Source organism: Haplochromis burtoni, unplaced genomic scaffold (assembly GCF_018398535.1).
Source record: "Haplochromis burtoni strain Fernald_Lab_line unplaced genomic scaffold, NCSU_Asbu1 Contig_53, whole genome shotgun sequence".
Lineage (NCBI taxonomy): Eukaryota > Metazoa > Chordata > Actinopteri > Cichliformes > Cichlidae > Haplochromis > Haplochromis burtoni.
Window position 1 is genome coordinate 2,057,367 of NW_024582414.1, and position 25,292 is coordinate 2,082,658.

Sequence of the window (25,292 nt, forward strand, 5' to 3'; positions counted from 1 at the left end):
TACAATTAAAAAGATGGTGGACACAATAACATGAACACCAGGTAAACAAATAGGAACAGTAACAGAGACACCTCAGACTAGAGGCAGTACACTATAGTCTTCACAGAGGCTGCAGACTTTTACATTTGCTTGGTGTTTGTGTTGTTATGGTCACAGTGAACCATTTTCCCTCCGCTCTCGGTTCTTTGGACACATAGGCGGTTTAAAGACAACCAACAGTCATCTCTGACGTCAGCTGACTCTGCAAGATTGCAAAACAACAGCGACGTATCTTTGTGATACTCTGTCCCCTGCACATAACCCAATCATACAGTTAAACTGCAACAAATGGAGAGAAATCAGATCCTGTGATGGCATGATTTGTAAATCTGAACCTGTGCTGAGCCATGTGATGGTTAAAAGGATAGAAAAAAAAAAATCGGTTCAGGGAGAAAATGGTGGGGCAACAGTTACTGCACCACTTCAGCACCAAACAAAGCTGAGGGATTAGAAGACGATTTAAACGAGCATGGTCTAAAGAAGACGCCCACATTTCCTCCTACGTTTTCCCCTGTGACGTCAAAGCTGCCACCTGATCTCAGAAAATTTGAACTCAAGCGCAACTTTAGTTCTTCATTAGCTGAAAATGCATTTCTGCGGCATCACTAACATTTACTGAGGGTGTCAAACAGGCAACCTGTACACAATGCTTCAGCAATCGGTACAACACACACAGACCCCTTACACCTCAAATCTAAACTGACAAAATACAGCTGTGGTTTCGATTCATGGTGCTTCAAGTAAAACGACTGATTTATGAAAAAGAAAAAAAAGAAATCTAAGTTTACCCTCATTTATGTTTCCTTGCAAATGATGCAAAAAAACAGCATTTTTGTGTGTCTGTTTGTTTTCCTTCTCTGGCACAAACCAGCCAGGAGAGAAAATGATTTATAAAACATTTAAAGACACCTTTGCTGCTAGTGTCATCACACAGACGCAGAACATGTACATACACACAGTGTGTAGGGTTTTCATTGGAGCCCGCCAATGAAGCTCTGCAACCTGTACAGAACGGAGCACGCACACGCTCGCACACTTTGTTTGGAGAGTACATGGATATTAAAGAGAACACTACACATGAAGCCTACCATAGAAAAAAGGCTAGACTGTAACTGTACATACATACTGCTTAATGCTGCTTCAAAATGTACATCTTACATACATACATACTGGTTATGCTGCATGCATACTAGGCTAACTTTCTTCTTATAGAGTCCTTCTGGACAAAAAGGCATTGAGAACTAGAGTTTTTCTTTAAGTGCATACCACAATATTTTTTGTATTTTTGTTTGTTTTTTAAATTGTAAAAGTCTGTAATATGCCTCACTGCATGACACTGTTCAAGCATCAGCTTTTGCAGACATCAGCGATGCTGTCCGATTTGGCACGTAGAGAAAACAAAGGAATGCGTTCTGTGCTGATGACCTGCTGTGTTGGGACAGAAACACGTTACTGATGCAAAAAGATGAGTCATCAATGTTAGCGACTGAATACATTCTAGCCATTAATGCTGCAATGATGTGACGCACGTGCGCCGCATCGCGACAGAACACAACTTTGGCTTTTCTATACAATCAGCAGTTGAAGCGGCAAAGTGCAGACTGTTTCCCCACAGACACGCCGGGTCTCATACTGTAGTGTCCTAGTGTCTTTCCTACATGCACCGTGAGAGGCTCCATTTCTTATAAAATACTACATTCTCTCCTTAGCAGAGCACACCGCGAGTTCCACCAACTACGGCCTGCCCAAAAGACACTATGGAACAAGAGTTTCCAAGCTGCTTCATGTAACACTGCTAACTCTTCGTATCTCATAGGCCCCCCACCCAAACCCCCCCAACCCAAAACGGTTTTATACCTTTTTTTCACGTCTTGGGTTGTACACACAAACTGAGCATTAATATGAATATTCATTGTGCCAATCACATGACCCCAAGCTGCCCCAAAGTGCAAACAATCTGTTTAAATTTTTTCATCTTTCAATACATTTTCTGCCACCTGGATAAACGATCCGATATCTGCTGAGCCAGCGCCCACTTTCAGAGGCTTCCAGCTGAATTTCTGAGGACTTCATCTCGTAACTAACTAACCTCCCCCTCGAGACACTCATGCTACTATTTCAATGTGATTTTCAAATGTAAAAAACACAAAACAATCCCCAAACAACCAAAAACAAAAATACAAGACAAACATAATTCAGTGTCTCCACTTGGCAAAAGACTGCAAGCCTCAAATCAAATGTTTCAAAAACACAATTTAAAATATACTTCAACATTTTAGCAACTTTCTAATGAGAGATGTGTCAAGACCCGCCAGCCTAACAAGGTCAAAAGGACCGCTAAGGCGGTCAAATCATTCGCTAAGCCTGCCATGCTTTTTGACTTAGTGCTGTCAGGGTTTGCTTAGGCAGAGTTTGTAGGGCTCAACAGTGTGCAGTGTTGTGCTGTGATGCCAAGGCTTTTAATCAAGAGGAAGACTTGACATTCCCCAGGGCCTCTGCTTGCCAAAAAACAAAACAAAACAAAACCAAAAACACAGCCAGAGGCTTAATATAGGTCCCATTTTTCAAATGTGATATTGGCACTTTAACGCTTTCCATTTTGCATCATTTAACAAATTATCCCAAGTAGGGCTGTAAACTAGCCACAACGAATCGGGTAAGGCCAAATTAGATGTTAAATATAAGGAAAAAAAAGCTTAAAACCCCCCAAAACAACAACATCAGTCTTACTTTGTGAATATAAAAAAATTGAAATATTGAGGGGTAAAGTAACAGGGGTAAGCGGTAGCACTGGTGGTAGTGTGAAGCTGCAAACATGTAACACAGATGCTTCAACCTCAATTATATTTACAGATACACGCACACACACAATGGAAAAAAGAAAAAAAAACGTGTTTCTGAAGAGTCAAGTTCAGGTTTTGCCTTTTGCTGAAACTGAAAGAAACTAGGTACATAAATAAATTTAAAAAGTCATAATAAATCTGTATATTATTCTCTAAGTGCTGTTTTTTTGATGGAGAGGCATCATCACCCTGAAGTTTATGCAAGAGTCTAAAGCTGCACCACCATCTCTGGGGTGAAGTGCTGACTCCCTGAGGCTGTTTGGAGTGGAGGGTGGAGGCCTGCAGATCTGTGCAAAACAACTCAAAGACTCTCCTGCAGATTTGCAACCTTGACGTTTCCACACAAGGAGTTCAAAGGAAGGAGAGACAACTCCAAATCATCTGCGAAGGGGCGACTTCACCACAAAGATGGGGGAAGACATCATAAAGGCTCCCGTGCACCAGTTATCCCGTACTGTACAACAAACCGCAGCTAATTTAGACTATTTCTTGTGCCAACTAGCTCCTAATGACAGGGGTGACAAGATTTAAAAAAAACAACCTCCATTCTAGGTGGAGAAAGTGTGCAGCACTAATACAGCAGAGGGGGCAGCAGGTTGAACTGTGTGGCTACATTTATACCTTGGCAAAAATGTCATCTTTACACTGAGTTTTCCGGGTTTTGGTTTTTATCACTGAGCAATGGAGTAAAAGGATAAGATTTTCCTTGGTTGCCCAGTTTGTTCCTGTTGTGGTTTAAAAAAAAAAATACAGAGGAAGCATAATAGCCATGGTGGGTACACCTCCACAGCAACAGGAAAATGCTCCCATGTAGACCCTGAAACAGGCAGCGGATACTCGGACGGCATCATCAAGACCAAACAAAAAACACCCCCCCCCCAAAAAAAACCAAAAAAAAAACCAAAACAAAACACAGAAACACAAGAACCTCGTTTAGAAAAAGAAAAATGCTGTAAAGAAAAAACAGATCAAGCTGCAAGCATCCATCCTCAGGGAGCCATTTGTGATATCTGCTGTAAACGAGAAGAGCCTTGAAAGACTCGTCTGCGTGAAGTACTCCATGCTGGGACTGGTGGATTGGGTTTGTCTGCAGCATCAGTTTAGTGCATGCTGTCTAATTGTGTGGAATATCCAGTCCATCTTGGTGGTCCACCCTCCATGGTGAGCATCATTCATCTGCTTCATGAAATAGTCCAGTGCCTCCTGCAGCGTGAAGAAAAACAATACAAGATAAAAGATTAGAAAACAAACCATCCAAAACACATATTCAGAAGTTTAAGAAAGCCAAATGTGGGGCTGAAAAGATTTTAAAAGAACAAAACACGGTTAGAGAATGGCCACGTTTACCTGCTCGGTTTTCTCCAGTGCCAGCGTCTTTCTAATGTAGGCAATGTCGTCAAATGACTGCAGCTCAGGCATGCCAGAGCCGAGCATCATGGAGAACAGGTTGATGAAGAGGTTGGCGTGCTGCCTGATGGCTAGGTAGGCTTTATAACACATCTCCTGAAACCTAAAGTGATTGTAGACTTTGATTAACAAAAGTGAATCTTCTTATACAATCGTGTGGTACTGAGGAAGTGACCAGACAACATACACACAAACACATTACTGGAGTACCTTTCAAACTCTTTGGTCTTTGCGCACTCCTGGGATCCTTTGCTGATGACGATGAGAAAGTCTTGTGTCAGAACAAAGGGCACTCGCTCTCTTTTGTAGCCAAACTTCTTTTTCTTATGATCCAGGAAATGGCCAAAATCTATATGAAATAACTGAAGAAGAACAAATAAAGACCAACAGAGAAAGTCAGTAACTAACAAGTAAACTTCCTCTGAGGTTATATCCAGCACCAAGTTAGCGATTTTTACGATTTATCACAGGCTGTATTAACTGTTAATGGTCTGATACCATCATATTGCTGGTTTATGACCAGCTTGATGCACCAAAGTCGCTTTGACTGACAGTGGCAAGTTCATTGCTCACAGACCAAGAACTCTGATTGTTCCACTGTTTCCAACAACTGTTTGTCTCCAGTGTAACTCTAGCATTAAGGAAAGTGGCCATGCCAGCCCCTGTTCTGGAAAATGGGGAACTCTTTGTTGAGTTTGTGAGAGTTACCAGAGAGCCACACAGCAGCTGCACAAAGCTGCAGCCACTGTTAAAACGGATGCCAAGTTACTGAAATCAGACTTAAAGTGTTGTGTCCCCAAAAAGGAAAGAAAGACCTGGTTCAAATAACATTAAAACCACGTCTCTCTTCCCCTCCAGACAAGGAATGCTAGACAAGACCCGCTTAATATGGATATTAAAACATACCAGGATGCCTTTCCTAACATATTTGTCTCTCTCGACATATATATTGTTAAAATATTTCGCCCAGCCCTGCTGCGTATGTGTGCAAATTCAAGTCACCTGTCCATCATCTTTGACCATAATGTTGCTGTTGTGCCTGTCTCCTATCCCAAGGATAAATGTAGCTACACAGTAGCCAGCACAAGACCTTGTGAACAGATCTACAGCCATGTCATACCTGCAAAAGCACACAAACACACAATTAACTTGGATTTTTAAAGAGAAATTACAAATTAGTACATGGCTAAAATCAAATCAAAGAATGTCCATCCACAAACTAAAAGTTCTCTACCTGACACTGCTCACTAGTGCCAAACGGAGACGTTGCACAAAGTATCAGGACAAAACTCACATCTCGCCCTTGTTCTTGTCCTTGAGCCACTGATGCAGAGTATTCGAGTTGAACTGCAGTGCCCCTTTCAAGCCTCCTTTACACTGAATCTGCATGATGGTGTGGGAGTTGCGAACCACCTCAATGAGACCCACGCAATCTCCTAATGACAAGCAGCCATAGGGCAACATCCTGAAGACAAAACACATTTTCTTCTTAGCCAAACACACACACACACACACACACACACACACACACACACACACACACACACACACACACACACACACACACACACCAGGAGAGAAAGAAAGTAGTACCGTAGGTCCAGTCCCTGATTCTGCCAAATGTTCTCCATGATCTTAATAATCTGCAATGTCAGCATGTCCTGGCGCAAGTCTACAACACAGATGCACACACGCACACATACACACAATAGAGACAGTTAATTGCATCCGTGGATACCTACAAATGAAACAAGTACACAATATAAGGATCAATTATTCCAATTATAATAGACAAAGCTGGCCAAGAAACTCTGCATGCTCTAATCAGCAACATTAAGGACAGGGTCGTCCAAACATTCTGCAGCCTTCATATAACAGACCACAAAGTGTGAGCAGTTCTCACAAAGCTATCACAAAAGGAGGAGGACCGAGAGACAGCTAAAAATGTAGGCAGTCATTAAAAGCTTTCCACTAATTTTCTCAAAATATATTAATGGAAATTTGGTAGTGTTGCTCAAAGTGTCGTCAGTGTAAATGACTTTTTCTGTGTGTCAGCGTTACCATCTCCATTTTTGAAGATGATTTCATTGTTCTGAAAGAGCATCTCAGACATGATGTCGGGATTTTCCCAGTTCAGCCACAAAGGCCTCTTTGCTGACGACATAATCCTGCATTCATCTAACCTGTAAACAAATTCAAAAAGATTCAAGTTACTGAACAGATACACACACAGACACACACACAAAATAATCTCTTGCTTCTGACCTCAAGTTTCCAAGTTGATGCGCAGGGTTTAGAGGAGACGTAAAGTTCTGCAGGGCATCCATGTAGTCTGGCCTCTTCATCTGTTCCACAAGAAACCGCATCTGAACCTGCATGAGAGACACACGTACACAACCACAAAAAAGCCAAAATGCACACAGATGAGGAACCAGTTCCACAGCATGTTCCTTATACTGTAAGCAGCTCTGACATGTGTTGTCCTAATCAGTACCTTCTGCGTCTCATCCTTCTTCTCCTGTTTGAGGATGTCGGTGAGGTTTATGAGCTTCTCCATGGCCTCTACTTGCCTGCTGAGGTGTTTTAGGTACATGCCACAAGCACGGCAGTAAGCCTCTAACAGCAGCCCAAACCTCTGGCTCACTGTTTTATTGTGCATTTCTGACCTGCAACAAAGCCACATCGAGAAAAATGAGAGAGAAGCAGAGAGGAAAGATTAGTTTTTAAGCCTTCTGGAGCGATACAGTGAAAGGAAGGTACATGTAACAAAAACAAACAGTAGTCTGAATGCTGACTCACTTGAGATGCCAGAAGAAGAAATGTCCTATTCTCTGATTGGTCAGGGCCTTTTTGAGGAGAAAACGGGCCAGGGGATTGTCAAGATACTGCTCGTATTTTAAAACCTAGAAGAGAGGAAATATTGAAAGAAAAGAATAAGAAGCTGCCCTTGATGCCTTCCCACCACGGGGTCTCTGTACACTGAACACCAAATACAACCCGAGGCATTACAGACCAGAAAGTCTTTAGCAAAGAAGAACAGGACGAACAAAAACACACAGGCTGAAAGGAGGAACTCCAGTAATGAGATTCCAAACATACTTGGTGTCTTCCTTTTTAACCCAGTTTTTCCATTTATCAGTTCTTAAAATTCAACAGATCCAACACTTGACTGGACCTACCTGTACAAGCTGGATCAAGTACTGGGACAATTTGTCATCAGTCAGGTATTTGTCAAGGCAACGTACAGCAAAGTGCCTGACCATGGGGTCTGGATAGTTACAGTCCAGCAACTCCATGGCCTGCTCAGGACGGATAGACGGCCACTCCTTCAACAGACAGTACATCTGGAAACAGGCAAACCAAGAATGATGAAGATGTGTTCATTAGTAACACACTTACGGTACTTAAATGAAAAGCTTTTTTTTTTTTTACAAGTTGGTGATTATGCAAAGAAATGCTTTGTACAAAGTAACTGACAAGTTTCAAAAGCAGTTTCAATCTAACTGTGTACATAAACTAAACATCCTTGAATATTCTATGTCTGAGATTGAATAGACAATTATGTGGCAGGAAATTACCTGTGCTACTTCATCTCTGGAGTTCCACTTGACCGCGAGAAGGATCTTGGGAAGGATCTCTGGGATGTTCATGCAGTAGTGCCTGTTTAAAAAAAGGATTGACATTGTGCTTTGGACTGGAGTTTCATTCATAACCAGCTTTGTTTTACATTTATGCCCCTTTTCCATTAGTACCTGCTCAGAAGGACTCACCATGGCTGCGACAACTCGCCTTGGATCAACTTGTTTTCCAATGCAATTGAGTACCAGCTAATGTGTGTGGTTGTCGTTATAGCAACACTGAAGAGAGTCCTGTGACGAATGCTACAACAAAGGTGGACATCGAGGCAAAAATATACCTGCTGCTCGGTCTGTGGTTTTTTCTCAGACTCGGGGACCACAGTGTTGTTTTTTGTAGCCATTTCCCTCGTTGCTGGGTTTCAAAAATGACTGTTTTGATTTTCATGAATGAGACACTCTCATGACTCATCGAGTGACACCACTGACCAGCTAATTGGTTGCACGCAGTGTGACAACAACACATTTTAGTACCTGGTACCAACTGACCTAATGGAAAATCTGTAAAAATTGTGGCAAACCATGGTGAGTCGATCCCAGTTGGGGCTTTAGAGTACTCTACATTTAAATATAGCAATGGAAGCATTGGCCCTAAATAAAGTATGCAGTAACACAGTGTAGTGCCATGTTTGCTGGTTGAGAGGGTACCTGTGTCTCCAGAGAAAGTCTTTCTCCTGCTCAGTGATTTCTGACAGAGGGTCTCTGTTACTCAGCTGTCTCAACTGCTCGGTGTCACTCTCTGTGAGGGCGTGATCTCTGGCCACTCGATTGCTCTAAAACATACCAGAAATAAAACACATTCAAACACTACATTTTTACATTAGACTCAACACAGTAGCAGCAATTAACAAGCTATTAACGCGGTTATAAAATACCTTCACAACAACACCAGCAAACAAGATAATGCTTTGATCACATAAAAGTTAGGAAGCAACAAAAATGTATCATATTCACTGGGGCTCCATGTGTAAATGAACCATGATTGTGTTTTTATGCTTGTAAAACAAGAAAAAGTCTGAAAAGTAACAGAATATTTTAGAGGCACAGCTGCAAAATGACAGATTAGCTGTGAAATGTTTCTACTAAACACTGAGACAGAGTTGGAGTGCAGCTGGAACACAGCACAACCACATACAGTGTAAATTCATCTTGAGACTCAGACTTTTATACGACCCCAACAATGAACTGTAATCCTGAATTAAAGCTTTCCCTTCGTTCCTTCATCACATTCATAAGACAAGAATAAAATCTGTTGGAAACTGGCTTTGCCCTTCGTCCAGTCATTAACAAACATCCTTAATAAATACTGCTGGATGAGCGATATTAACGTCACATCACATAGCACAAGACGGGCGCTATTACACTTGACACGCATATCATGAATAAAACATGAGCTCACACTGTTCACATCTTCTCACATGGACAGTAACTCCAATAACCTGTCACTTTAACACATCAGTCACGGTTTTCTCTCACATAGAAATCATATAAGACACGCCATCATGTTCACCGTGATAATAAATAAAGACATTAACTTACACTGCGCCTTGCAAAGTACTGGAAATAACTGAATTAATTAAGTTTAATCTAGTCAGCAGTGATATTTTTTTCCATAAATGTCCAAAATAAACTGGGGGGGGGGACTGTGGGTTTTTTGTCGCATGTTTCTGTGTGTGTTTGGAGTTCAGTGGGTTTACAGTTTAGTGGGGCTTCATTAGCACTTTGTGACTACAGCTGTTCACAGCACAGCTCGACATGACCAACGCCTCACACAGTGGAAAACCCTAACTGACGTCAAAATAATTTGTGCTAATTGTGTCTGTGCTGCCAATAATGTTAAATGCATGCAAATGTTTTGCTAGAGGCAGCACTATTTTGTGGAAACAAACTGCATTTTTGCACACCAACATAACATAGACATGAATAACGCCCAACTATATTTAGAGCTGACCTTGCACAACGCACATATCTGTGCTTGCACTGTGGCATGTGAGCGGACGTGAATAGTGTGAGGTGATGTGCTAAGTTATTCATGATGTTTGTATCAAATGTGAGGAATGCTCAACTCATACTACATGGTGTGAGGATCATGTGATCATAACAAAGGCTCTGTTCATACCTGGAATTAACAGGGTTCTTTGGAGAGCCAATCATAAACAGACACCTCCTGGAGTGTCAATTCACACCCAGTATTAGAAAAAAAAAATGTCCACATCCATGTCATTGGATCTCATTTCAACATTTTACTTTAGCATGTGCCTTTAAATGTTCAAGTCAGGCCTGTATGAGGCAGCGGTGGTCTTTCCATGCCTGGTCTGTTGAGCAGGCTTCACTCCATTTTAACCTAAGGCACATTTGGACATACTGTGCTACAACACTGCAGTCATTTGTGGCCCAGCCAACCTCCAAATGTGGCCTGAGACATTGGATCTCAGTACAATAAAGCACACACCTTTGACCTTTTAAACAAATGACTCAATATCTCAATCTACATACAAGTATTATGTATAAGCCATATGAAAAGAAAGCAAATATTTGAACTCTGCCAGCTGCAAAATAAATGTTTTGCCAGTGTGTATCTGAAAGTGAATATTTTATTGTATTTAATATTAATTTATCTAAAGTATATGTCTGTTTTGCAAATTCACAACTGCCTGTAACAAGTACAATGGGGTTAATAGTTCTTATATTCCTGACCTGCTTTACAGAGTTCACACCTGCAAGACTCATGCTGGTCACAGAGATAAGTTTGGAAGACATTTTCTTATATAAAGGCTGTGGGGACCCTATCTGCAACCAAGTGTGTTGGCTTAAAGTTAGCGAAACACATTTTTTACAGTCTTATATTACCTGCCCTGAGAGGTTGTAGTTGAACCCTAGTTCCCTTGAGATGGTCCAGTTTGCGTGATCTTCCACTGCATTCATGTCTGGGTATTTGACAGGACTACTAAAGTGGTCAAACTCCAGCTCTAGACATGGTGTTTCCTGGAAAAATAAAGATTAAAAAAAATATTTTTTATAAAACAAAATACATTCGTATTCCTCATTTTGTGGTTACAGCTTGGTTATTTGTTTAGTTTGTTACATTTATTGACAAGATGTTATACGCAAATACCTTATTTGGGTTCGACCCAGTGACTCCGATGGGGTTCAGGAGGTCTTCAAGACCATGGGGGACAGGCCAGAGATTCAGAGCCATCTTGTTGGCCACCAGCGTGTGTGTATAATCAAACAAGTTGACATTACCCCATGCTAGTGGACAATGCTCCTGGGAAACAAGACAAACACAAATACCATGTATATTATTTCAAATCACAGAGATTTTTAACACGTGACAACTCTGACTAAAGTTTACCTCACATAAAACTAAATATAATTATGATACAGTAAGAGAACTTGGCCCACAAAGGGGTTCAGACAAGAGACAGGATACTAAGACACTTGGTCCAGTGAGCCTTAAAACTGGTAATTTATCATCCATGCTGTCGAAACTCTGTACGGGCTCGGCAGGCTCCTTGGCACCCAGACCAAAGGTTAGGTTTCATTCTTGGTTAGAGAGACAAAAGTGATGCTCTTTGGTGGATGCTGTTAAATTGCCTTCTTAACTATAATGAAATAATGGCCACAGTTGCTAACTCTGAAAGGTTAAGTATATGTAAGTGAATGTGGTTGATACTTATTTTAATGGAACTGTGGTTAAATTATCTTTGTTATTCAGTAACAATGTATTTAACCATTCCATTCCCATCAAAGCTGCCTTTTAAAGGCCTGACAAAGGCTAGTAAAACGTTTCTGATAACATCTTGATCTTCACAGTGAATTTTCACTACAGGGAAGCATTTGAGCCAGATGACAAAGAGAGTGACAGAGTTACAACATGCAAGCAGCCAGTCAAAATGCACCTATTTATAGTAAGCTGTGGAACAATGGGCTGCTGTAAAAGGAGTGTTTATCTTTAATTCAGGTGGGGCATGAAAAAGCATCCACTAACCTGACCTCAACTTAACTTGGCACAACAAGAGACGGGACTCACCCCAGGCGTGTGTTACATTATCCACCATTGGGACACACTTCAAACACACTCATACACACATCTAGCTCTTCCCTCAATTTTTCCATCAGAAGGAGACGGAAAGATGAAAGAAAAATCAGCAAGTATGGTATATTGGCCACATCCACAAAAACAGACCCATGCCAGTTTTATACCACACAGTAAACATAGACACCATGTGGTGTAAACAACATGTAGAAAGACTTTTAATGCCACTTTGCAAGTATCAAGAAGAGGTCATTCTGCAGCTTGGAAAGACACCACAAATGATTTTCTGATCAAAAATTTGAAAAAACTAAATTGGAATCCACCACTTCCTGTTATTATGTTACTCTGATGTGAGTGAAGTGAGAATAACTAGCACTTTTCACCACATGCCTACACCTATTATATGAATGGAAAAGTCCCTCCAGCCGATTGTGTTTCTGTTGATGTTTTTTGCCACCACAGTGCCCACGGCTGATTAGTAATTAAACAGAGCCAAAAATGATACCACAGCGTCCATTTACTGTGGACACATATACTCAGACAAACTGACACACAGGGCACAGCAGGTTCATTCATGATGCACAAGCACACACACACACGTCGGGTATTTATATCTTGTGGGGACATCTAATTGAGAGAATGCTTTCTCTAGCCACTTACTCTAAACATATTATAACCCTGACAGTAAAACCAAATTTTGAGTCTCAAAAATGCCTTCAAACTTGTGGGATTTTGGTCCCCACAAATATAGTAAACTTTGGTCCCCACAAAGATATGAACACACACACACACCAATACATTTACATAGGTGCCTATTGACATTTACCATTTTAAAAATGAATACACATATCCTTTATTTGGGGCTTGCAAGAGATTTGCTGTCTATTTTAAATCATTTGTAATCATCAAAAATACCTTAAACTACCCAGGTTATTAAAGTTTCACTAAAAATGGAATTTTACAATTTTACCAATACCAACTAAAAGACGTAGCAATGACAACCAACTGACACTTTCTATTTTTGCAAGCCAATTTCCTTTCAATGATGAACTCAAGCAGAGCTTTGGAGCTCTTTCCTACCTCCTTGGCTCCCTTTCTGCCCTTGACAGAGCAGATAGAAAGGCAGAGTCTGGCAGCACGGGGGATGTCTGGGATGTACATATCATACGTAAGCCACTCATTCCACCTGTAGCAAGAATGAAAGCAATTAGAAAAGTCCAGATATATATGAACAATAAAATCTCAGGTGCATCTTAAGCTATATTCCAAAAAGGTTCTTAAAAAAATCTCTAAGATCTACCAAACTATTTCCAGGTTCTATCTCAGAGAAAAATAAATGCTCACACACATTACAATGGCACACCTCTCACTGAGGTCACAGTATATTTTAAGCAACAAAATTTAATTACACAAACAAATGTCAGATGTCTTTGTTTTAACACACAAAGGCTCCAATATACATTCATCTAAATAATTTTCTTTATTTTGAGAGCGAGTGAGGACCAACACAGCATTCACAGTAATATAATCTGGCAGTTTAATGTTACTATCCTGAGCTAAACTGTTAACTTACCCTCCTGCCTCCAACTGCTTAATGTAAATGAGTAGTGTAGACTGTCTACAGGGAAACTTCGGTAAAACACAAAAGTGAATTAAAGCAGGATTCATTTTCTTTATCTGGCACGAAAATTGACTGTCACCAACTGCTGAGGTTTTCCATCTAAGGTTCATTATAGTGAACTGAGAGGCTGGACAATTACCTGGGATTAGAGCAGGGTACCCTCTGTGTATTTACATTGTCACACATCTGTTCACCTCCATGGTAAATGCCTGTCCTCACATATATCTATAAATAGAGAAGGAAAGCAAAATACATCAAAGAGGAAAGTTAAAGAAGAAAAATAATCTGGCAGTTTAAATAGATTCACAAATGGGATTCCACAAATCCACATGAGAGCTGCTTTCCCCCTTTATTGAGAATCACTGTTCACACCAGATCTCAGCAATGACTGCTAACAGGATGTAAGTAATGGTAAAATGTTGCAAACTGTCATATGAAACTACTCACAAGCAGTTCTTAGTTTCAGTTCATGTACTTATGTAGCAATTGCTAAGTCAACTGCAAAAATGTAACTTCTGTTCTTTGGTGGCTTGACTGGTAACAAAAAGGTCAGCCCTCACACTTGAGCTGGCCCCACCTTGTCTATGTCCCGTATATTGACGTTAACATAGGTGGCACACAGGATTCGTATTCGTAGAGTCCCGTTGATGGTCCACAGAGACTTGGCAGCTGCCTCCCCATTCATATACGATGTTGCCGTGGAGATGCGTCGGGAATATGATGGCATGACAAAGTTATCTGTAGGCAATTGGGTGTACAGGCTGTCCTTAGCCATTAGCATCAGGTTAGGCATCCTGCCCAGCATGATGCAACTACGGATATACTAGAGGGAGAGACAGAGACGGGGAATGACGCAGAGAAGGACAGTTAGTAGAAAGTCTACACAGAGCTACTGAGCAGATAGAGTTTCACAGTGTCAAGGTGTGATGCTATGATGTCAACTGGTCATTTTCCAGGAACTGCAAAGGAAAAAAAGAAAATGGCACATTTCTGGATTTTTCACCTTTTCTCTGAAGGTATGTTTCTGAAACATGTTTTTATGAGAGTGTTCTCGCAAAATGACATAAAATAGAATTCTTACAAGTAATGGACACATTTTACATATCTACAATACTTAGAATAAAAAGATCTTTAATGGATTTACTGATAAATATTGACCCAAAGGACTGCATGACCTTTTTTTCTTTAATTAAAATTACTTTTATTCCTTTAAGGCAGCAGGGCTGATTCAGTGTTAGGGTTTCAGTATGGGTCTGTCAATCACTGTATTCTATTGTGGCTTAGTTACGATGCAAGTAGATCAATACTCACTTGTACCATGTTTGTAAATGATTAAACTTTTGATAAAAACTCCTCTAGGTTTACAAGAAACTGTCGAATGATCACAGTCCACACAGTGTTATCGCTGTAGGATAAAGTTGCCAGCATCCCTATAGGGGCAAATTTCACTGACTGAAAGCCCAGGTTGCACCTCTACAGGGAGTGCAGAATTATTAGGCAAATGAGTATTTTGTCCACATCATCCTCTTCATGCATGTTGTCTTACTCCAAGCTGTACAGGCTCGAAAGCCTACTACCAATAAAGCATATTAGGTGATGTGCATCTCTGTAATGAGAAGGGGTGTGGTCTAATGACATCAACACCCTATATCAGGTGTGCATAATTATTAGGCAACGTCCTTTCCTTTGGCAAAATGGGTCAAAAGAAGGACTTGACAGGCTCAGAAAAGTCAAAAATAGTGAGATATCTTGCAGAGGGATGCAGCAGTCTCAAAATTGCAAAGCTTCTGAAGCGTGATCATCGAACAATCAAGCGTTTCATTCAAAATAGTCAACAGGGTCGCAAGAAGCGTGTGGAAAAACCAAGGCGCAAAATAACTGCCCATGAACTGAGAAAAGTCAAGCGTGCAGCTGCCAAGATGCCACTTGCCACCAGTTTGGCCATATTTCAGAGCTGCAACATCACTGGAGTGCCCAAAAGCACAAGGTGTGCAATACTCAGAGACATGGCCAAGGTAAGAAAGGCTGAAAGACGACCACCACTGAACAAGACACACAAGCTGAAACGTCAAGACTGGGCCAAGAAATATCTCAAGACTGGTTTTTCTAAGGTTTTATGGACTGATGAAATGAGAGTGAGTCTTGATGGGCCAGATGGATGGGCCCGTGGCTGGATTGGTAAAGGGCAGAGAGCTCCAGTCCGACTCAGACGCCAGCAAGGTGGAGTACTGGTTTGGGCTGGTATCATCAAAGATGAGCTTGTGGGGCCTTTTCGGGTTGAGGATGGAGTCAAGCTCAACTCCCAGTCCTACTGCCAGTTTCTGGAAGACACCTTCTTCAAGCAGTGGTACAGGAAGAAGTCTGCATCCTTCAAGAAAAACATGATTTTCATGCAGGACAATGCTCCATCACACGCGTCCAAGTACTCCACAGCGTGGCTGGCAAGAAAGGGTATAAAAGAAGAAAAACTAATGACATGGCCTCCTTGTTCACCTGATCTGAACCCCATTGAGAACCTGTGGTCCATCATCAAATGTGAGATTTACAAGGAGGGAAAACAGTACACTCTCTGAACAGTGTCTGGGAGGCTGTGGTTGCTGCTGCACGCAATGTTTTCATTCATTCATTCATTTGTTCATTTTCAGGCACAACAAATACCTATATTGAACATAAAATGCACAAAACAAAAAACAAAAATTGCCTGAAAAAGGAGTGGGACGAAGAAAACTTATTAAATCCCACCCCTATACTCACTGCAATGTTGATGGTGAACAGATCAAAACACTGACAGAATCCATGGATGGCAGGCTTTTGAGTGTCCTTGCAAAGAAAGGTGGCTATATTGGTCGCTGATTTGTTTTTGTTTTGTTTTTGAATGTCAGAAATGTATATTTGTGAATGTGGAGATGTTATATTGGTTTCACTGGTAAAAATAAATAATTGAAATGGGTATATATTTGTTTTTTGTTAAGTTGCCTAATAATTATGCACAGTAATAGTCACCTGCACACACAGATATCCCCCTAAAATAGCTAAAACTAAAAACAAACTAAAAACTACTTCCAAAAACATTCAGCTTTGATATTAATGAGTTTTTTGGGTTCATTGAGAACATGGTTGTTGTTCAATAATAAAATTATTCCTCAAAAATACAACTTGCCTAATAATTCTGCACTCCCTGTAGGTGTGTGTGGCTGCAATCAGCCAGGATTTTTCCCCCATAGAAGTTTGCTGAATGAGGATTTGGGTAGGAAAAAAAAAACAGAAGTGCAGTTTTTGCATCAGAAACTGCTCAATAAACTGTATTTTTTGGACATAGCTATGAGAGACACAGCAAACAGTGAGTTAAGATAAAAAAAATATTGGACATATCGGAAAGTCCAGCTGTTCATGATTATGTAATTGCATGGCTGTTTGTGTGCACAGCTGTTGTGTCAAATTTATCTGTGCAGTATGCCTTTTTACCTTGTACTGGCTGATGGGGTACTTTTCCAGCAGGTACTCGTCACAGCCGCAGACTTTGAGGATGTATTTACCCTGATATTCCTGAACACACATCTTTAGCTGCTCTGGGGACAGCAGCATGCTTCGTGTCTTCTTACGAATGGCCTCTGCAATCACCTGCAGAGCACCATACATGCAGATATTAAAGGTGGTGAGTATTATTTATTATTGGACTGTTGTATGGTTGGTATTCACACTGCTCAGGTATCTTACCTGTTCAGGCACACAGTCGTGGTTGATCTTCAGTGTGTACTTTTGCTTGTCATTATTTGGAGAAACAATCACCCATATTACAACAATAATTTGACCTACCAAAAAAGAGACACAAAAATAGATCAAAACATTTTTCCATTGCACTGACAAAAAAAACAAAACAAAATTAACTATCGTAAGGGTTAGGATATTCATTTGAGTACTATGACTAATATAATAGCATTACACCACTTACATAAACCTAATAACTGCTATAGATAAATCATTAGACCGGATAGTTTACATTAACTATGAAGAAAATTAAAATGCCCACTAGATTCCTGTTTTTTGTATTTCACATGTAAAAGTTTTGTTTATATATAATGTTCGTAAAAAACAAAAATAAAACAAAAAAAACCACACACACAAATGAGCCCTGCATTTTCAAAATGTTTTTCCCTAGAGAAAATAAAAGAAAAAAATATGGATCATTGACAAAAGTTCTTGCCTACCTTTGTCCAGTTTGCTATAGATGTGTTTGGGAAGTTCCTGTGTTGACTCTACATTAGGTGGGTAAACGTACAGCGCTCTGCTGTGGGGCCCACTGGCATCTCTCAGCTCCACAGAGTCTTTACAAACATTCAGGATGTTTCTCCTGAAGTCCTGAACCTCAGAGTCCTTCACAAGGTCAAACTCACACACAGGCATACCAATCGCGAAACCTAACAGAACAGAAACAAGAAATGGCTTAAAAGTTTTAGCAAAAGTCATCAGACAATCTTTTTAGCTTGCCTCCTAACAAAATTCTGAGTAATTCACAGATTGTTGCATCTTCACACTCTTTTTGGTTTATCAACAATCAGTAATAAACGGGAAAAAAAATACTCACTTAAAATTGACTGTTTTGCTACACTTAGATTTCTTTTAACTTAACAGACACATATAAAGATATTGTATGATATGATATATTATATTATAATATAATATAATTGACTTATCATTTATTTATTTATTTTTAATAACAATGTTGGAGCACAACCACTACTTAACAAATAAAATGAAACTCTCACCAATCTCTCTGTTGAGGATCTTTTCCTCTCTGTTGCCAACTGGTTCAATGACCTTGAGGAAAGGCTGAAAGAGTCGGAGGTCGCACAGCCTCCGGGTTTCATCATAGAACTCCTCCCGCTCTGCTTCCTGTAGGAACGGAAAAAACAAGAGGTTGCGTTCTATATTCCATTTTCGTTTATTGTTTTTCATGAAAGCTAACAATGAACTGTTGTGGTAGCCAGCAGACTCTCTATAGGTGTAAAATGGATGGTTCAGAAAAGCACAAATGTGTTTAAAGGTCTTGAATAAAGATGAATGTTTATTTTTTTTGTAAAACCATCCAATTAAAACAAAGTGGGTTACCCCTGTAATTTTCACAAAACTGGAACACAGATTTAGAGAGTTTAGATATTCAACTGAGTGAGAGTTCTCACCTGTGTAACGCTGACGAAGATGTAGGATGTCTCTTCCTGTAAGAGGTGATGGAGAGGATATTTTCGGGCCTCCTTAAACAGCTCATGTTTGATGGTGATGAGCGTGGCCTCACGGAGACACTCCAGGGTCAGAATCATCCCATTGGGGAGAAGGCAGTCCACCAGAATCCTGCAGAAGAGCCCATCATCATTACAAAATGTTCATGTTCAGCATTACGATTTACTTTGCGCAACTTACGCTTTCTTTGGGAATTGGATATGGCATTTACAAAACAAACACATACAATTAATTTTTTATTTCCAGTAAAGGAAATTAAAGAGCTAATAAAGTCCTTCTGTGCACAACAGTGATAGCAACTTCATTTCTTTTCACAGAACAATCCAGCATGTCATACCTGGGGGGCATCAGGTGGATGCCCCATAGCTCCCCTGAGGATGGCCTGGGAGGCATCTTTCTCTCTGTCTCCCAGCTCAGTTACACAGATAAGCTGCAGAGTGCAACCTGAAAAAGAGCAACACTCATTAGTGCAAATAACAGGAAATTCTGTTAAGCTCAAGTTGCAATGGTGACACCAATCAAAACAACTAGAGTGCTTCAATACAGTTTATATGATGCATTTGTTCATGAAATATATCAAGTCAAAAACATGACCAACTGGCAAATGTTGTTCGAATGCGTATGAGCAACATACACAAGGTAACCCATTGCACGTTCATTGTGACTTTAAACACTCCATTAATCACCTTAATGCATGAAATTTGATGAGTTATGGCCCAACAGGAGCTACATCTGCTTGAATGGTTGCCAGCACCGCTTGCTCAATCTGCTTTACTTCCAAGTCACTGTGGTTTAGGCTCAGCTGTGCTCAGTGAGTTAAAGAGAACAAACATGTTCAATCAACCACATTAAAGCAGGGCTGAAACTAGTTCTGTGAGCGCAGCACACACAGCATGTGCAAAAACTGGAAGAGTTTGTCAGTCGAGAGTATATTACCGGCATAACTGTTTGTTTGTTTGTTTTTTTAAAAAGAGATTTACCTTACAGATAACATTACTATAGACAAATGCTTACTAGTTGATCACAAAGACCCATAAAGCATATTATCAAAAATTAATTTCTATATAGCCTTTACCCAAAGCAAGAGTAATCTAAAATATTAAATTATTCAGCTTTAAACATCTGTTGTTATACATGAAGCATTCCTGTCACATTGGTTTTCCACCCTGCCCTCACAAGAAAATACATTTTTACTCAATTACTGTCTGTTTGGTTTAGCAATGTCATGAAGACAACCTTTGTTTGGATTCAGTCACATTTCCTGATCACTGTTCTAGTCTTGCACTCTCCTATATTTAGAGCATCACCTTGTAAAATTTCCAGTCCATTTGTTAGCAAGTCAAACTTCTGCCTGGGTTACCATTTGCTATCCTGAAACCATTAGTAGATTAGATATGTTTTGAAGTGGAGTTATATGAGATATCCCTATAGTCAGTATATTAAGACAATAAAGGGTACGTAATAGACAGAACTACAAGCACAGACACCGAGTAATGTACTACTATGGAAGGGATCAGCAACAATAACCTTACCAGTCCTTTGTGATATCTGTTACAATATAACAGCTTCTTCAAAGCCATCAGACTTCATTGACAAAAAGTTATTTATATTGTATTTAAAAGGTATATAACCTTCTTGATAAGTTCGTTTTTTTAAGTTCTTGTTTGACTATCCTGTTCTAACAAAGTTATTCAGATTTGAATTAACCCTCTAAAACATGTAGAACCATGAGAAACTGCTGTGTGAGAGCATGTTTAATCTGTGAAAACATTCCAAATTCAGAGCACACTTGAAATGTTTTAGGCAAAAGTCAACCATATCCTTTTGGGAATCCAGGAGGGTTGAGCGTCTATTTGATTCTCTAAGGCAGAGATCAAATCCAGCCAAAGACTTTCTCCACAACCCTAAAAATAACAATGCCTGTCTTCTATCCCACTTTCACAAATTATCAAATTGTAGCACCCTGTAACAAGATGCCTACACCCTGCATTTCAACACATCCACATCAATACTTACTATAAGATTGGAAATCTGATGACCGCATAGTAACTGTACCCAAGCCACTCAGACACACATTCGCCATGGTCAGCTTAAGGTTTGAATGGTCAATCTGTGCTTAAAACTCTTCGTTTTCTTCAGTCAATGGCTAAGGAAAGCCAGGTGACCCAGTGTTGACCTATTCATTCAGATTCAGTTAAAGCTACCAAAACACAGTTTGACATCTTTGTCTTTCCAAAAGCAAATTAAAAGAAGGTGGAAAAAAGAACAGTGTTTGAGACTCCTCTATGCAAAGGCTCTTCCTTGCCTCGGCAGATACAAGTTGGATGCTGTTGAAATTTTAATTCTAAACTGTCTGCATAAATGTTTCATGCAAATTGATCCATGCAGATTCATCTATATTTTCATACCTGAATTCATTCATAAAGAATAAAAAACATAGAACTGCGTCAGACTTTGCACAAATTATGAAGATCTGCTGTCTTAGAACAAGTAAAAACTCATCTTTATAATAATAATAATAATAATAATAATAATAATAATAACAGAATTATTTACACACTTTTACAAAAAATTCAGAATTCAGAATTACAAACAATTCATTTTAAATTACTATATTTGCTGAGTGTCACCACTAACAGTCTAATTTCTTCTTACCATCCCACAGACACTGGAAAATCTGGATTTTATATTTTAAGCATTGCAGTGAGATTTGCATTTTGGGCCAACAGATCAGCTACTCATGTCCTACATCAGTTTCTTATTTTTTTAAGTTTATTTATTTTTTAATATGAACACTGATGTCCAAACTTATCTCAATTTACCCGAGCCACAGGGACTGTCTCAAGGGAAAAGATATTCAGCATCCCTATTAGCTCTCTATATCTATCTATCTATCTATCTATCTATCTATCTATCTATCTATCTATCTATATATATATATATATTTGTTTTTTTTGTTTGTTTGTTTGTTTGTTTTTTTTAAATGCGATTTTGTAGATGTAGATTTTCATCTCCTTTCTTGGTTTCTCTATTACTGCACAACACTGCCCCTGCCACTGCTCTCCACTTCACTTAAATGTAAACGTATTTCTTTATAAACAGAGAAACACAGCAGCATGTAGATAGTATGCAAATTGCAGGCAGCAGCGTAAGCCTGTGGATTTGGAATGAATCTGATTCACTAACACAAACAAAGTTGTAAGAACAAAGCTGGCGGTGCACACGTGTCATGAATCTGATGGTGATTTTGCATGCACCTAATTTTTTGTGCAGGGTAAGAACATTTCCATGCACATATTAGTGAATGAGACCCATTGTGAACTGTAGACAAGTACTACTTATGTCAGCCAACACAAATACTATATCAGGTATAGACAGACCCACTCTGAGCCAGGAAAGAAAGTAGAAGAAGAGAGGGAAAAAAACCCCCCAAAAAAAAAAAACCTATCTACATGGAAAAAAATTATACTTTTTGAAAAAATTTTAGTAAAACGTTAAGTTAGTTAGTGTTTAGAAAAAGTAGTAAGAGTAACTTTTTTCACTGAGAAAAAAAATTATATATTGGTCAAGCAGGTAGGAGCTGTTACTGCTCATTTTATTCTAAAAGAACAGTTAGTTAAGGAATGTGATGGCACTAAACACTAATAGAGCCTGTGATAGCTACAAAGAGCATCAGACTGGAGTTATCAGGCAATACTTTGATCTAATTTTACAATACCAATGTTGCCATTACATCCCACTGCCCTACACAATAGGCGCCTGGGCCTGCAGCATTTCTCTTGGGGTCTAGATCACATGGTGTGAGTGAGTGAGTGAGGCATCTGGCAAGATGCCTTTTGGTGCCCAACTTTGGAAATGTACTGAGGATCTGACTTGTTGGGAGGACACCACAGGAAATATCCATAATATGCAGGTAGAGTTTAATTGTGGAGGTCTTTATCACCACATTCACCCACTACCCCTTGTCTTTTTCAATGTATGATACCAATTGGAAATTTGTAGAGCTAAATGACAGGTTAATGTTTTTGCACCTATTGCAAACCAGCACTGCTGTAAAAAAACAAAACAAAACATATAAGTCACACAATAAAATAAAATAAAAAATCCAAATTCTATGAATAAATTCAATTCAATTCAAACAGCAGGGTCTTGTAAGATAAAGAATCCTACAATAATACATTGACAATTGGCAATGGTTGGAAGGAAAAACTCCCTTATAACAGGAAGAAACCTCCAGAAGAACCAGGTTAAGAAAGGGGTAGGCATCTACCATGACTGGTGAGTGGAGGAAGACAAGATAATTTTGATATCAATTTAAAATAGAGCCATGCATGTCCCAAATGCAGTATAATAAATAAATTCCAGTGTGATTAAATTACTAAGAACAAATTAAGACTAACTTAAAAACTGAAAACATACAAGTAAATTTATAACAACACTATACTGATGAAGCAAGCTGGAGTTCCACAGGCAGGCAATTTGACACTTGAAGCCCTAACAGCAAACACCCAGTCGCCTTTTGCCCTAGTTTATTCAAGGGACAAAATGATCAAAGTTATAAAATAAGAGGAGCAAGAGTAGAAACAGGGGAAACCCCCTGAATGGAGTAATGCTACAGCTGCTCTAAGTTCTCTGCCCAACTTAAGGTTTGTGACAGAGAGAAAAAAAATGCCTGCTAGTTACAAGAAAGGAAAACGGCAAACTCTGTTTACAAAGAACTGCACCATGAATATGTACAAAAACAAGCTAAAATAGAAAACCCTCAGTAAGAACAACCCACCCATTGAGCAGTTCTGCGATCTGTAACCCTGATCAGGATGCAGCTAAGCACTTCAGGACAAAAGAGGAAGCTTCTTCACAACACAGGATGTGGGGCAAGGGGAAACACTGGCCTAGACACAAGCTTGCTTTGAATACTGTCACAACTATACAATAGATGTGTGGGCTAGCCACAGCAGGCTGGCAAGATCAAACATATGCTCGGTCTTTACAACAATCAGCTCAATAGCCCTGTGGTTAACACTAGGTTTGGCCAGTTGCACCACACTGCAAAACAAAGGAAGCTATGGGCAAACAGTGATTGACATCTAGTTTCCTCAGTCTACAGAGTGAGCTTTACCGATTCAACTATCAGTTACCGGAGACATGACTATATTACATATAAAGCGTCTTTGCTGGACAGTGAACAGAAGACTGAGACACCGGGAGATGAATGTGAAACATACCTTAGAAAAACGCCCTCCTATTTGGACGATGGGGCAGTTCCACCCTTCATGTTTCAATCCATCTTCACGTTGTCACTGAAATGTTTGAGGAGAAAATCATAACACAAACAACAACACACAGCCTGCATCAGCAGCAATTCGAGTGATTCACACTGCCTAGCAGCAGGTTAGCTAACACTGTGTTTGGGAATGACAGCTCAGAGATGACAACTACTTTACAACGTTTCACGCTATAGATAAAACAATTACACAGTCTCGACAACAGCGTTTATAACCATTCCGCCTCTGAGGAACTACAAACATTATCATTCGACTAATGTACGACAGATTGGAAATTGTTAATGTTAGCCCCCTTCTTCTAACGTTAGCTAATAGCTAATAGTGAACCGTGTTGGGGAAAAATATATTCCCAATATAAAGAACGGGTCGTGTGTCTAATGAGGGGTGCAGATATAGCTAATTTAATGGAAGAACCTACCCATATGGCTTGGCGTCAACACGGCGACGTGTTCGTGCGCTAAAAGGCTTCCCCCGGCTAATGCCAGTTAGCCAGCTTTCCTGCTAGCCAACCCCTCCGGTTCCCAACGGTGGCTCCCGGCGCCGGTCAAAGCAGGCTGTTATCCGTCTGTCAGCTTCTGCGCCAGCTATCCGTGACAGCAGCCCCGCACTGACAATCAGCTCGCTTTTGTTTTGAATTATAAGCTACACAGTAAGTAAAGACAGACCTGCCTGTCCGGTCACGGGGACTCCACCTGAGGATGTTATGACCAGCTAAACTGCTGGTCGACTGGACAAGTTGTCTTGCTGCTGCGACAATGCAGCCACGCTGTCTGTCTAGGGCCCTCCTCCCTTCCCATGAAACACACACAAACACGCACACACACAAACACGCACCGAGAGTGAAACTGCGTGGGATTTATCGGTGTCATATATTTGTGGTATGAGGCGTGTGACTCACTTACATTTCAAACAGCAAAACAGATCCTATCAGAGAATCGCACTACATTGTCGCAGTGAGTTACAAAAATGTGTTTGTGGGTGTGCCTCACACTTTTTTGTTTTGTTTTTACAAAGTGGACCATAGGCATAATTTTCATCTACAGGGAGCGGAAGTCAGAGCACTGAAAAATAGCTAGAAAAAAAATAGCTAGAAGAAAAAATCTAAAAACAAAACTATCTATCTATCTATCTATCTATCTATCTATCTATCTATCTATCTATCTATCTATCTATCTATCTATCTAT

The 25,292-nt window shown here is 39.9% G+C and overlaps 1 protein-coding gene across 2 annotated transcripts; it reads right to left on the minus strand.

Annotated features, from left to right (window-relative positions):
* Positions 1–407: 407 nt before the first annotated feature.
* LOC102297472 (phosphatidylinositol 4,5-bisphosphate 3-kinase catalytic subunit alpha isoform) lies at positions 408–24,939 on the minus strand. Of its 2 annotated transcripts, XM_042220693.1 has the most exons (27): positions 24,526–24,939; positions 24,048–24,122; positions 19,509–19,624; positions 19,160–19,266; positions 18,765–18,933; positions 18,351–18,477; positions 17,793–18,002; positions 17,302–17,396; positions 17,050–17,205; positions 14,162–14,407; positions 13,724–13,809; positions 13,044–13,149; positions 11,040–11,192; positions 10,775–10,909; positions 8,573–8,697; positions 7,868–7,949; positions 7,469–7,633; positions 7,089–7,192; positions 6,784–6,955; positions 6,555–6,661; positions 6,351–6,472; positions 5,883–5,961; positions 5,584–5,754; positions 5,292–5,409; positions 4,500–4,651; positions 4,230–4,392; positions 408–4,085 (listed from the first exon to the last, which is right to left on the minus strand). In XM_042220693.1, exons 4-27 carry the CDS (start codon positions 19,213–19,215, stop codon positions 3,978–3,980), a joined length of 3,207 nt encoding a protein of 1,068 aa, XP_042076627.1. In that variant the 5' UTR covers positions 19,216–19,266; positions 19,509–19,624; positions 24,048–24,122; positions 24,526–24,939; the 3' UTR covers positions 408–3,977. The 2 variants fall into 2 exon arrangements, with proteins under 2 accessions (XP_042076627.1, XP_005923922.1); XM_005923860.3 differs by lacking the exon at positions 19,509–19,624.
* Positions 24,940–25,292: the final 353 nt, after the last annotated feature.